General features: G+C 38.5%; 3 protein-coding genes across 5 annotated transcripts; 2 read left to right on the top strand and 1 right to left on the bottom strand.

Moving 5' to 3' along the window:
- Window positions 1-892: 892 nt before the first annotated feature.
- Window positions 893-4,968, bottom strand: LOC135609375 (protein DEHYDRATION-INDUCED 19-like). Of its 3 annotated transcripts, none has more exons than XM_065102569.1 (5): window positions 4,664-4,962; window positions 4,346-4,506; window positions 3,393-3,470; window positions 3,034-3,311; window positions 893-1,298 (listed from the first exon to the last, which is right to left on the bottom strand). In XM_065102569.1, exons 1-5 carry the CDS (start codon window positions 4,743-4,745, stop codon window positions 1,181-1,183), a joined length of 717 nt encoding a protein of 238 aa, XP_064958641.1. In that variant the 5' UTR covers window positions 4,746-4,962; the 3' UTR covers window positions 893-1,180. The 3 variants fall into 3 exon arrangements, with proteins under 3 accessions (XP_064958641.1, XP_064958642.1, XP_064958643.1); XM_065102570.1 differs by having other exon boundaries at window positions 4,346-4,491; window positions 4,664-4,957; XM_065102571.1 differs by lacking the exon at window positions 3,393-3,470 and having other exon boundaries at window positions 3,034-3,305; window positions 4,664-4,968.
- A 1,401-nt stretch (window positions 4,969-6,369) lies between these two features.
- On the top strand, window positions 6,370-9,602 carry LOC135609373 (GDSL esterase/lipase At4g10955-like). The gene is made up of 2 exons (XM_065102568.1): window positions 6,370-6,665; window positions 8,381-9,602. Exons 1-2 carry the CDS (start codon window positions 6,505-6,507, stop codon window positions 9,366-9,368), a joined length of 1,149 nt encoding a protein of 382 aa, XP_064958640.1. The 5' UTR covers window positions 6,370-6,504; the 3' UTR covers window positions 9,369-9,602.
- LOC135609298 (uncharacterized) lies at window positions 9,601-11,469 on the top strand. Its single transcript, XM_065102403.1, has 4 exons — window positions 9,601-9,607; window positions 9,683-10,140; window positions 10,220-10,391; window positions 10,531-11,469. Exons 1-4 carry the CDS (start codon window positions 9,601-9,603, stop codon window positions 11,019-11,021), a joined length of 1,128 nt encoding a protein of 375 aa, XP_064958475.1. The 3' UTR covers window positions 11,022-11,469.
- Window positions 11,470-12,912: the final 1,443 nt, after the last annotated feature.

The raw sequence follows: 12,912 nt of genomic DNA on the forward strand, positions 1-12,912 counted from the left end.
CCAAGTTGGCAAGATCAGCTTCCGAAGCTCTTGATGGCGTTTGGTGACCAAACGGATGAAATGAAAAATCAATCTTTATGGGCTGTAGCACATTTTGGAGTTGGAGATCATTTTTCCTCCCTTCTATCTGGCTGGTTTGGAAACTATTGTGCCTTGAGAATTTATTGTGAAAAGGTCAGTAAAGAATGAATGACCTGATGTTTGCTCCACGCTACGTGGTGGTGGCTTCCATCAAAGTGAGGCCAATTTGATGGACTAAATCTAAGTTTGGTGCTTTGTAATTTACCTTTCCAACGGTAAAATTATATGGTGTAGAGATATATATAGATATTACGGTCAGAAAAAAGTTACCGGCATCCACTTTGACCACATGCCATGATTCCCTTACATCATCTCCTCTACCACCACTCTCCCGATAAAGAGTAGAATCCAAGAAGAAAACTGAGGTCTTTCATTGTTAACCCCAAGCTTACAAGGCTTGTTCTCTATCATGAGCACTCTCTGACTTGAGCAACAGATGACCCCTACTGCCCCATTTTTGTTTCGTGGGTTTCGCTCGACGACGGGACTTCACTTTCATCATTTGTAAGGCATGGCAAAACTTCCCGTCTTTGGATAAACAGTCTCAAATAGTTGAGATGTTCTCGCTTGTAGAACACACATATATAAATTTTAATATTTATCCTTGCAAAATTTTATATTCTTGTTATTATGGTTAAGCTAATTAACATTCGACTATTAATTAAATTTTAAATAATATTATATATTTAAATATTTATTATGATTTATAATCAAAATATATTACATACATACATACATACACACACAGATACGTCCACACTAGCACTAATCCTAGTGCATCCTGTGTTTCGTTTCTGCAAGAAAACAGAGCTACCGTCAAAACTTTTAAGATTGTATTGTCACAGAATAAACAAGCAATCTTGTACCAAGGACATTAAGGGAGTTTACATTTGTTCAATTTGATCTCTAATTCTGAGATGTAGGGAAGAAACTTATACCGAGAATGCCTCAAGATAACGCTTATCAGGCTTGTACCAAGTTTTCCACAGTCTGGCACCTTCAGCCATTGAAGACAGCCACTGTTTGACACAAGAAATCTAAACATGATTGTCGAGAGTAATTATACTCTAACCAACTAGAATTTCTGATATTCCATCTATCAGCTTATCTGATCACCAAAAAGAGTGTTGAGGAGCAGATCTTGCATAAAAGTTGCTCTGATTGTCGCCTGTTTTCGCCGTTGTTCCCTTTGCTCTTGTGTCAATGAGGAGTTCAAACTGTAATGAAAAGAAATTAGATCATAGTTAATAATCTTGCTAATTTTCTAAAAAGCCCTTGTCTATTTCTCATATTATCAAAACCCAATGATCTTTTGCAGCTACCACCAGCAACTACCGAGAATTGCAAGATCATTAATGTTAGCTTTCCAAAACTAGTGCACTTCTTTGGGTTTATTCACATAATAATCTGACAGGCCAGAACTTATGCAAATTACAAGTAAAGCATAAACAAAATCATGACCGATGTCCTCATTCTTCATGCTAATTATTTTCGTAAATGGCATTTTGAAGATGAAATGAATTTGGCCGTTAGCTATCTCAGCTGATGGCTGCATTTGTATATGCATCCAATATATAAGCTAGTAAGTGGATGATTTCTGTTGGTACCACAGAATAAAAAAAAGAGGATGCCAACATACACAATTCATAAATCCAACAGTTCACAATATGTCACATCGGTAAGAAGAACCAAAAAGACCATAATATGATGGATACCAGAGGTAAAAAAATGATGAGATTTGGTGGTTATATATGTGGTTATATTATGACAAAGAACGAGCCATGAGGCCTTCGGGACCAAATAATAAATTCTAACTTTAGGTTAGTCTTATGGGTGAGTTTGGTATAATGGTAAGATTGCTCAATTGCGGCCTAGGAAATGAAGGTTCAAGCCATGTAACTGGTCTCTCTATATTTAGAAGGTTGTGTACGATGGTCCTTGCATTGGCGAAAACCTCATGTGCTGAGTACGACTCTTTGGTCTAGGTTACTCCTAATGCATCATACAAGGTCATGTCTATGTGCACAGCATTTAAACTCATCACCATAAATGCACTTTCCAAAGAAATGGGAAAGACTTGCTTTTGGGACCTATAAAAAAAGAAACCATAGCAAGAACATCTGTTATTTATAATTTTTAGTTCTTTCTAAACAATGGAACAAATTTCTGCAGGATGATTTCCCTATGTGAATTAACCAGCATGTCCTGGTTTTGTCATTTGATGCACATAAGAGGCATCAAGAATTATCATAAAGGTTGTTCTAGCTAGCATGCTTTTGTGCAATTTGATAAAATGATCTTAACAATTAATCACTCCACATGACCTTATCCATTAAGTTGTGCAAATTCTATATGCTTTTATCTGTCTAAGTTCTATTCCGTGGACACATAGGCAATCGGATCTCTTAGTTGGACCTTCTATACTGTTAAGGCACATAAATATTTGTCAGCTTACTGTAAGACTTGTACAATTTTTGCATTTGCTCTGCTGCCATTCAACAATGAATTATTAACAACAGATCTACCAAGTGCATAAAATAAGACGAGGGGAAATGCTAGGCAATTGATTTGACATATATCCATTTCTTACTGCTTACTAGTTAAGAAAGGAGTTTCTCATTGTAGATACAGTATGACCTTTCTATCAGGTAGCATAGATGGGACAACTACTTTAAATTCAAGTACCATTTATCACAATATCTATCATATATCCCTTCCCAAACTTCTAAGTCGTAGAGGAAGTACAAAGCTAGCTCCAACTCTGAATTTTGTAACTGTCTTGCTAATGTCAGAAGTTCTAAATATCTTCATTTATAACCTAAATTTCCTCCTTTAATTTGTGCTAGAAAATATATTGCTAACAGACCAGAAATCTTGTCAAGAATAATCAATCCTTCAAATAAACATACCAAATTACATTCATGAAACAGGAAAGATAAATGTAACCATTACCTTGATTTCCAAGCAGGAACATGTGATTCTTTTTTTCTATATAAGCTCTCATCAGTGATACGTTTCAAAGTTTCGTCTGTGTCAGATGTTGGAAAATTCAGAAGAAGTGATGAAAGAAAGGAATCAGCTGTGATGTTTGATTCTTCATTGTTGTTAGATCTGTAACCAGCACTTCCCAAAAGCACCTGCAGATGAGCCTCTCGAAGGTCCCTCCTCAGAAGAGAGAGTGTCTGACTGCTAGGCATGGCAAATCTATGAAATCTTTGACGTCGCTGCAGGTAACTCTTTGTTAAAGGAAATAAATGATAAGATCTTTGTGATCACATGATAATACAATTTCAACCTAATGAAAAGGATATCTTGAGTATGTGCCTATGTTGGAGGGTTATATGATTCAGCATGTCTTTTGTAACCTTAGTAGAGCAGATAGGGCAAACCTGTAAAGAGGAAACAGATCTAAATATCTGAATCAAGAAAAAGCATGCTGCTATGTTGAACAATCTGAAACAGCGATGAATGAGTCGGTGGGTTCCACTGCCTTAGTACTCAAGTAAGATTAACTAGAATTGTAGTGCTTTGATCATTCACTTTGGTCGACAATAGCTATCAAAACTTGACAATGGCAATTATCAGGAACAGCAGGTCTCTAGTTTTTTGGAGAACAAATTGCTCAACTTAAAAGGTAGAAACAAAGGCAACAGAAACTTCCAGTATTAAGCTTAGAATAAAAATAATTTGATCTGATGGTGCCATATTATGTCCTCTTAACATAGCAACATTTTTTTCTTGCTATTATCATATTGCCAACGGTAATATATTCGTAGTATTAAATTTTTCAAAGATATTTACAGATTTTTAAAACTACATTATTTTTTTCTCACTACTTTTGGCTTTTATAGAACACGCATTATTCACATTCTCCTCCAATAACCATGCGTGAATAGACACATGATGTGGCATCGGGGTACTTTCAATCGGGCCCATTTGTTACCAGAATCATACTGAATGATATCCATTCTTTCAAAAGGTTAGAATATAACCTAATGAGAACACATTTCAGGTGCCGACTACAAATCCAATCTAAGAATCAAGGAAGCTTTTCAAGTTCATGAAATGTATACATTGAGACCCAGGAATTCATTTAACGTGATGAATAAGTTCTAGTTCTTCGTTTCTGATCCAAAGTTGTCTCATAAACTGCTAGTGATTTAGGCTAGTCGCAGCATGGTCATCAAATACGCATAGCATTCAAGGGAAAGCGAAAAGAAGAAACTTTCTTTAGCAATCAAGACTCGGAGTTATGGATGCTCACAGCTGGTTTGGACTCGAAAGCATGCTCTTCCTCGAGGTGAAAGCAGAGAGACGTGATGTCGTGATCCTCATAGCAGTAGGGACATGGGAAATCCGGGCGGACCTCCTCCTCCTCCTCCATCTGGAACTCATCGATGCTCGGCCGGTCTAGAAAGTTCCAATCTTGAATTCAGCAAACGGAAAGAATACAAATAATGATTCCCATGAAACAAGAACGATCGCAAATCAAAACGAACAATTTCCCACGATCCCCACTAGACACAACAAAACATAAAAGGAAAAGGAGTGGCGCGAACGAAGGACTCAATCGGAGAGCGACCTGGTTGGATATTCTGCCGGTGCCGGGTCGAGTAATGCCTCTTTGCGGCGGCGAGGCGAGAGATCCAGAGATCGGAATCCATCAATTTGTAGAGCGACTTCAAAAATCCAACGACAAACACGATCGATTCCTCTCCTTCTTGTCACCAATCACCCCCAGCTACCTCAAACTGCTACGATATGCCGCCTCAGATTTCTACGTCGGAGATCAAACCTCGGAGCGGGGAGAGAGAGAGAGGGGGGGCGAGAGAGAGAGAGAGAGAGAGAGAGAGAGGCGGAAAGTAGCGGATAAAAAATGGGGTTCTATGTGTCCTCCGCCTTCTATTCTTTTAGATTATTTACATGTTTGTACCAGCCATTTTGATTAGCTGATAAGTCTTTATTTTTTTTTTTTTATTATTATATATTAATACTTATAAAACTATGAAAGTTTATAATCTTTTATTAAATAATAAAATATAAAATTTTAGGTTATTTATAATTTTCAACTTACTACTAAAAATCTTTATTATATACAACAATAACAATAAAATCATAAGTTTTAATTATTTATCATTAGCTATATGAATTTTTAAAAATTATATATTTAATTAAATTTGTAATACTTAAATTTCTATGTTTCTTTTAGCTCTTCTCTACTACTAGTTAATTATTTCATCTCTTCTAACTATCACATCTAGTGATATTCTTAACGTATGATAATATTACATTGAATGATTTCCTTTTACTTGATCATATATCGAAGCGATACGTAATTATTCATGAATAAAAATATTTTTTTCTATATTTTCTAATAACTCCATATATCCCTCTCAATATTTTCATCTTAGCAACATAAATTATTTTTTGTATATATTTTCTCTTAATTACCCAACACTTAGATCCATAAATTATTGTTAGTCTTATAACTATTTTATTTTATTTTTTAATTTCAAAAGTATCCGATGATTATACAAGAGTTTTGGTGTCTTTTGTTATTTTAACTATCGTAATTTTTCTCGCTTGTTATTTTAACTATCATATTTTTACTCTATGAATAATCCTTTGTTAGTTCATATCCTGTATATTCACAATATAACTATGAATTAAACAGTATTTGCTCTCATATAGAGCAGAAGACATTAATATTTTTTATTTTCTCAGAAAATGGAAAACCAAAGAGTTACTGTAGTCGGAAGAACTCAGCTCACATTGCCATACTGTTGCCATCATGAGAGAGCCATCTCCCATGCCAACTCATGTTATTTCTTAATACATAAGTGTATATTTATACATATATGTTAATCCATGGGAGCCAACTGAAGCACATTAATGCAAAGATTTTTTTTTTTGAAATATGTTTAATTAGGAGGCTCGTTTTGTGGATTTAAGGTAGAAAAATAAGTATTACGTTCGACTCTTATTTGTGGATTTTTTTTTCGCTCATTCCTACGTGAGAGAGAGAGAGAGAGAGGGGGGGGGGGGATTAAATGATCGAATGAGAGGGACGGTAGAGATGAGACTTGTAAACTGACGTTGCGAGTGATGCTCGCAAAGGATCCCAAAGCGCCACCTGAGCGCGTTCCGGTCAAATCCCACTAGCGGCAACGGAATCCAAATATGACCGTTGCGAGCGACAGGGCTCATAATGACGCGCTCCCCGAAGCAGCCTTTACTGCTATTAACAATAAATACATGTGTATACATGAACATGGCCGCCACCGGGCCACAAGGAAAACCACGTCTTTCTTCCTCTCTCTCCCTCCTTGCTTTATTCTCTGCTTCTGCTCTGCTTTTTCTTATCTTCTCTATCAATTCGTGGCATTCAGAATCCGTAGAGGAGGAGGAGGAGAGATTGCTGCAATGGCGAAAGGCTCCCCTGAGGCAGCAGTTAATGGAGGAGGAGGAGGGGAGGGGACGAAGAGCGAGGCGGCGGAGTTGGCTGCCCACCCCTACGATTTCCATGTGTCTGGCCCCCGCAATCTCTCCTCCCCTAACTGGAGGGACCTCATTCGCTCCAGCTGGTACCCATCTCTCTTTCTCTCACTCACTCTCTTTCTCTCTCTCTCTCTGGTGATTTCTTTTGGGGGTTCCTGAGATGCATTCTTGGTGATTTCTTTTGGTTCTTGAGATGTATTCGTAGGTTGGGTTTAGAGTCGTTCTTGGTTGGAGTTTCTTGCCAGCTTTTTACCCTCCAATTTCTTTCAGTTCTATGTTTGTTTCTTTAATTCTCACGGTGGAACATCAAATTAAACGAGAAACAATCGAACAATTTACTGGCTAAATTAGATGTTTCACCACAAACAAACGAACGAACAAGCAAAACTTTAGCACCTACAGGATGAGATCGAGTTGATGAGAACGAGGAGGAAGCAAGATAGGTTTCCATTTTCTTACTCCCTTCCAATTTCTTTCATTTTTTTTCCTTACTGGAATCTACAAATTGGTGATGTTAAAAAAAGGGATGATTGGGTTCAACTAAGCATCCTACTGTTTTCTTTCCTAAGATTGAGTTTCTCCAAAATAAGAAAGCATTTAAAAAGAAAAAACTTCATGGAAATAATACTCATATGTATTGTTTTAACCAATCTCATGATGTCAATGATTTCCTTTTTTTTCTTTTCTTTTTCAACTTAAAACATGACCTTTGTCCCGATCTTCCTCCTCCTCTCTAAATGAATTGGGCTAAGACATCCATATCGTAGAAGGATTATTCTACAGTCAAGTCTAATTGGTCTAACAATGTAGTACAGATGGGTCTATTTAGCCTTACAGAAAGCAAGAGATGAAACCTCAATGATCCAAAATCCAAATGAGACACAAATCTCCTACTCTTGTAAAGTATGTTTTTTCCTAGCTTCACATACGGAAATTTTCTACACCAGCTGACCTGAATCAAGAAGATTTCCAGAGTGAGCATCCCAATTCTGCTATGGCTGCTTTGTGCCTCTTATATTTCACTCAATATGCATGCACTGAGCCCCAGCATATGGTGACATCACCCTTGGACGGCCAAAAGCCAACAAAAGATTTTTTGTTTGACCTAATAATTTCTACAAATTCATCTTTTTTTCTGTAAAATAAAGTGTCTTTTCCGTAGTCCGACACCTTTATGACATCCTACCATCAAAACAAGATACTGGATCAGCTTTATGCATCTCAGCTAGAAAAGAATATATTCAGACTAGTTTTGTCCCATGTTTGATGTTCTATAATCTTAGAAAATTAACCACAAGGAAGATAGGAGATGTTAATAGTTCAAATGGGATCCGAAATTAATATATGAAGTTCGTATTCTCACATAAAGAATTTATGAAAAACCATCAAACAATTTATTGTGTAAAGATCATGAAAGAGCATGAAAGTAATTACCCTAATGTTGTCTCTTTTTCTGTGTAATTCATTGTTTTACCTTCCAACAGTTAATATACTTCTGATCAGCAAATGCTTTATAAACAATCTTAGTCTTCTTTTTACTGAGCTATACAGATTATAAGCCAAATGCCAATCATGGGCCAACATAAAATTGACTACCTCCAAACAATTTAGCTGTTACTGATAAAGTAAAAGAATTTGATGTATATCAAGATAAAATTTGCAGATGATCATTGCATTTATAGGCTTGTTCTTTGGATCTTGTCCTGGTGTGCATCCTTCAAACCTATTCTGGCTCTGCTGTTTATGCTTTAAAATTTAAAATTCTGATGCATTGAGTCAGTTGGTCTTAAATTTTCTGTAGGAGAGATCCAAACTACAAAAGGATGGTGATAGCATGTTTTGTTCAGGCGGTCTACTTGCTGGAACTTGACAGACAAGAAGAGAGAACCGAAGAGAATGGTCTTGCACCAAAATGGTGGAAACCATCTAAGTATAAGCTGACACAGACTCTAACGGACAAGAGAGATGGTTCCATATACGGTGCAGTTTTAGAATGGGACCGATCTGCCGCTTTATCAGAACTTATATTGATGAGACCAGCTGGTGCACCCAGGGCTGTTCTGGCACTCAGGGGGACATTACTGAAGAGTCCAACCATTAGAAGAGATTTAGAGGATGATCTCCGCTTCCTGGCATGGGAAAGCTTGAAAGGTTCGGTCAGGTTTCATGGAGCTCTCGAAGCACTTAAGGTGATGGTCGACAAATTTGGGAGCAACAATGTGTGTATCGGTGGGCATTCCTTGGGAGCTGGCTTTGCTCTACAAGTGGGAAAAGCATTGGCCAAAGAGGGGATTCTTGTGGAGTGCCATTTGTTTAATCCACCCTCGGTGTCATTAGCAATGAGCTTCAGAAATATCGGTGAAAAAGCTGGCTTTCTCTGGAAGAAAATTAAGGACAGTTTGCCTTCAAAAGTCCAAGTTGCAGTTGATGGCGAAGAGAATGCTCCTGTAAATGGAGGGAAGATGTTCTGCAATGAGATAAAGAAATGGGTGCCACATTTATATGTAAATAACAGTGACTATATCTGTTGTTACTACACTGACCCTTCTGGCGCTGTTGTCGCTACTGATGTTAGCTCAGACAAGGCCAAGATGATCAACAGTCCAGGAGAGGTAGTGGCAAAGCTTTTTGTCATGAACAAGGGGCCGCAGAAATTTCTTGAAGCTCATGGATTGGAGCAATGGTGGTCTGATGACATGGAACTCCAACAGGCTCTACACCACAGTAAGCTCATAGACAGGCAGCTAAGATCTTTATACACAGCTCCTCCACCATCTGGGAAGTCTTGATACAAGCTCCTCTGTTCCACTCGATCGTGAGTCTATCGGATGTGCTCTTCTCGAGTATGATTCTACTGTTTTCTTCCCTTTTATTATTCTTTCTGCGTCAGTTGAAAGTTGTAATGATATCTACTCTAGCTTTTTACATCTCTTTCTGCCTAACATAATGAACATAATCTATTTTGGTCAAATTGATACGCTCAAGTGTACTGTGAATGAGTTTTTCTGCTACAATCCAACAATGAACGGTGCTATATTACTCAGTATTGTGATTCTCTTGAATTAATAAAGCCAAAGAACCTAACAGAAAATATGAGAGTCAGTGCACTACTACGAGCTTCTCCTCTCCATTCTGTCTAAGATACCAATCGGCGACGCTGCCGCCACGGCCGTGCTCTCCAAGCGGTGGAAGGGCCTCTTCCCCTCACTTCCTCGCTTCCGCATCGACTTCAGCCGAGCCGGCGCCCTTCCCACTTTCGAAACAGTGCGCAGCATCATATACACCCGCGACAGCCCGTTGACGAGCTTCCACATGCAGACTACAAATGACGTACACTACGGCAGGTTCCGGCAGATGGTACACTCCCTCAGCGCCACGGGCATCCAGGAGCTCGCCGTTTCCCAAGGGGGATCAGTGTTCTTGCTGATCTCCAAATGCATCTTCTCATGCAGAACGTTGAAGAAGATAGAGTTGTGGCGCTGCTTTCTGCTGGTACCGTCGGCGTTCACGGGGCTCCCTCGCCTTCAACATCTCTTGCTCGTCCAATTCCTCCTCTTGGACGTGGGCTTCAATAAGATACTCTCGTGCTGCTCGTCACTCTAAGGAATTGGTACTCAGCAATCCTGTTTATGCGAACAAGTTGGAGATCCGTAGCAACAATCTTGCTTGCTTGAAGGTCAGCGCCAACGAGCCATTCCGCATTCTGATCGAGCGGGCGCCCCTCTTGGCCGAGGTAGCCATCCGCTTTAACCATGGCGTACCGGAGGATCAGAGGGACGAAGCGGTTGAGTGGCTTGTCGCGCTGCTCCGAGGTCTGAAGCATATCACCAGCCTCACGCTGGACTTGTCCAAGGAACACTCTGTGGTCGGCTACTTTCATCCTCCTTATCAGATTACCTACCGATTTCCGTCGATCACTTTGATTCCTTATTACTTCCAATCAATTGAAAGATTGGAGCGTCATTACCGAAGAGCTTGCCCGGTGGAAGCCGCATGGAAGGATTGAAGAAGCTGTTTCTGAAGCTGCAATTCATGGAAAGAGGATCAGCCCCGATGGTGAAGCTTCTTCTCCGCAGCGCTCCCAACTTAGAGGATCTGACCATCGTCGTAAGTCCACTCTGTCTGCATGTCGTATGATGGTTTCGCTATTTAACCGATGCATTTGTGGCAACCGGATGGAGATTACTGCCTACGCCGCACCTTCCCTTGAACATCTCTCGGATGTGGAGACGCCTCCGGAGTGCGTAGGGAATCGGCTCCGGACAGCTACTCTTTACCTGGACAGGATTCTGCCGCTGTCGATTCCTTTCGTAGAGTTCTTGCTGATGAATGCAGGTGTCCTGCAGAAGATGACTTGTTTTTGGAGAATTCTGGATACCGACCTCGCTGAAGAGCGTCCAAGAGAAACTGTGGCGCGTGCCCAAGGCATCGGATGGCGTTGACATTGAGCTCATAACGACTTGGTGGATGCCTGCCCCTTCAAAGAACCTACATTTGAGCCTATACAGCTGAGATGATGCTACTAGCGTCTTTGACACTTGATCTTGGAGCTGCAAGTTGGTCCGATGTTGGTGCATCCGTCTGCACTGCCCTGGAAAGCATGCAGGAAACCAACTGGATGCATAGAAATGCTGTAGATGTTTGAGATGGTACACCATTGCGATTTCCTTTCTCTTTTTCTCAAAGAGAAGGTGCACGAGATTCATCAATAGGTAAGCACTTGTGGCAATTGAAAATGTTAGTGAAAACTGGGAAACTCACACTGGCTTTGTCTTGGATACATTTGAGATGATGATGCATAGACTCCATGTTACAGATCTGATAAGTTTGATAAGATTTTGGGGCATTATGCAGTTATGAAAATGCTCACTTACTTTTCTTCTATCTATATACAGGTGGAAATTGGAAACTGTGTTACCTTCTACTCTGAGAAGGTATGATGTGTTCTTTCTATTTTGCATGTTCATTTAAGGCTTGCCCTGACTTGTTACACCTCTCTAATTTTTCTTAGCCCATCAAGAACCACCAAAGTCCTTCCCGAGAATTTACGGCATTATCATATGACTCTAGTCTTATACCTTGGACATACGATCCAAATATGATCTAATCGATTACAATTTCTTTAGTTACACTTAATTAATATTAAGTATATAAATGTTCTAATAGGAATAGCGTAAAGAGTCGTCACCCATAGAATAACTATGTATATCCAATACAGAATCACTTCAATTGTATTTACAACAAATCAAAATATGGAAGCCAACGATACGATGTGAAACAAAAATAACTATGAGCATGCCTCATGAAAGTTTGTCAATCTCAATTTTAACTTACAATGTCATGAATTTAGTTAGAATTGTCTAAGTCGTGAGGTATCATTACGGTAATTTGTCACGGACTTAGTTGGAGTTACCTTAATCGTGAAGCATATTTATGTCAACTTCTCGAACTTAGTTGGAATTATGTAAACCATGAGTCGCCCTTGCTATATATGTATTCGGATCAACCTATTTATAACCTCATGCAGATCCCAAAAGACCTGTAAAATAATAAGTTAATTAGTTTGAAAATGAACAATGAACAAATCCTGACATATTTATTCAATGAGCACCTTAAGTGCAAGAGATAAAAGAAAGGAAGAAAAAAATTAAGGACTTTATAAGGTTGAACTAATAGTTACATGGCTTCCATTATTTATTGTTAAATTTATAATTAATCTAATGTATTTTTGGATCGACAAACTTCTCTATATCATCTAATTTTTTGCAATAAATCAAGAAGAAGTCCTATGCATTTTCCTTTTCGGCATAAACACTTTTTTGACATATAGTAATAACCTTTACTATTTACAACATAATTTTAAAAATTTTAATATTCCTAAGATACCTTTTTACAAATGAACTTAGCTTTTTTTTCTTTTCTTCTTTTCCTCCTCTTTCCTAAAATACCTCATTCTCTTATTCACAAGTATGATTGAGGAGATTGGGAAAGTTTTGCCCACATTGCTCTTCTAGCTACCTCACCATGTCCTCTCTTCAAGCAAAGCGATGAGCGATGTTAAGGTGTTGTTGCAAATAAAAATAATAAGATTAGTAATCGAAGGGATCGTAAATAATAAAATTATATTTTATTATTTTTTCAAGAATTACCAACTCCAGAGTAGTCAATAAAAAAAATACAAATAGCAAACTTTCATTTAAATTCATATAGAATACAATTTCCCTTACGATACCAATTGCTGATGCATGCTATAATCGAATTCTATAAAATAAGTACGAATAGACAAGTAAGTACTCGAATTGGATTGGGAAGAACTTGAGCTACCCACAGCTA

Source organism: Musa acuminata, chromosome BXJ2-4, assembly GCF_036884655.1.
Source record: "Musa acuminata AAA Group cultivar baxijiao chromosome BXJ2-4, Cavendish_Baxijiao_AAA, whole genome shotgun sequence".
In the NCBI taxonomy this organism is placed as follows: domain Eukaryota; kingdom Viridiplantae; phylum Streptophyta; class Magnoliopsida; order Zingiberales; family Musaceae; genus Musa; species Musa acuminata.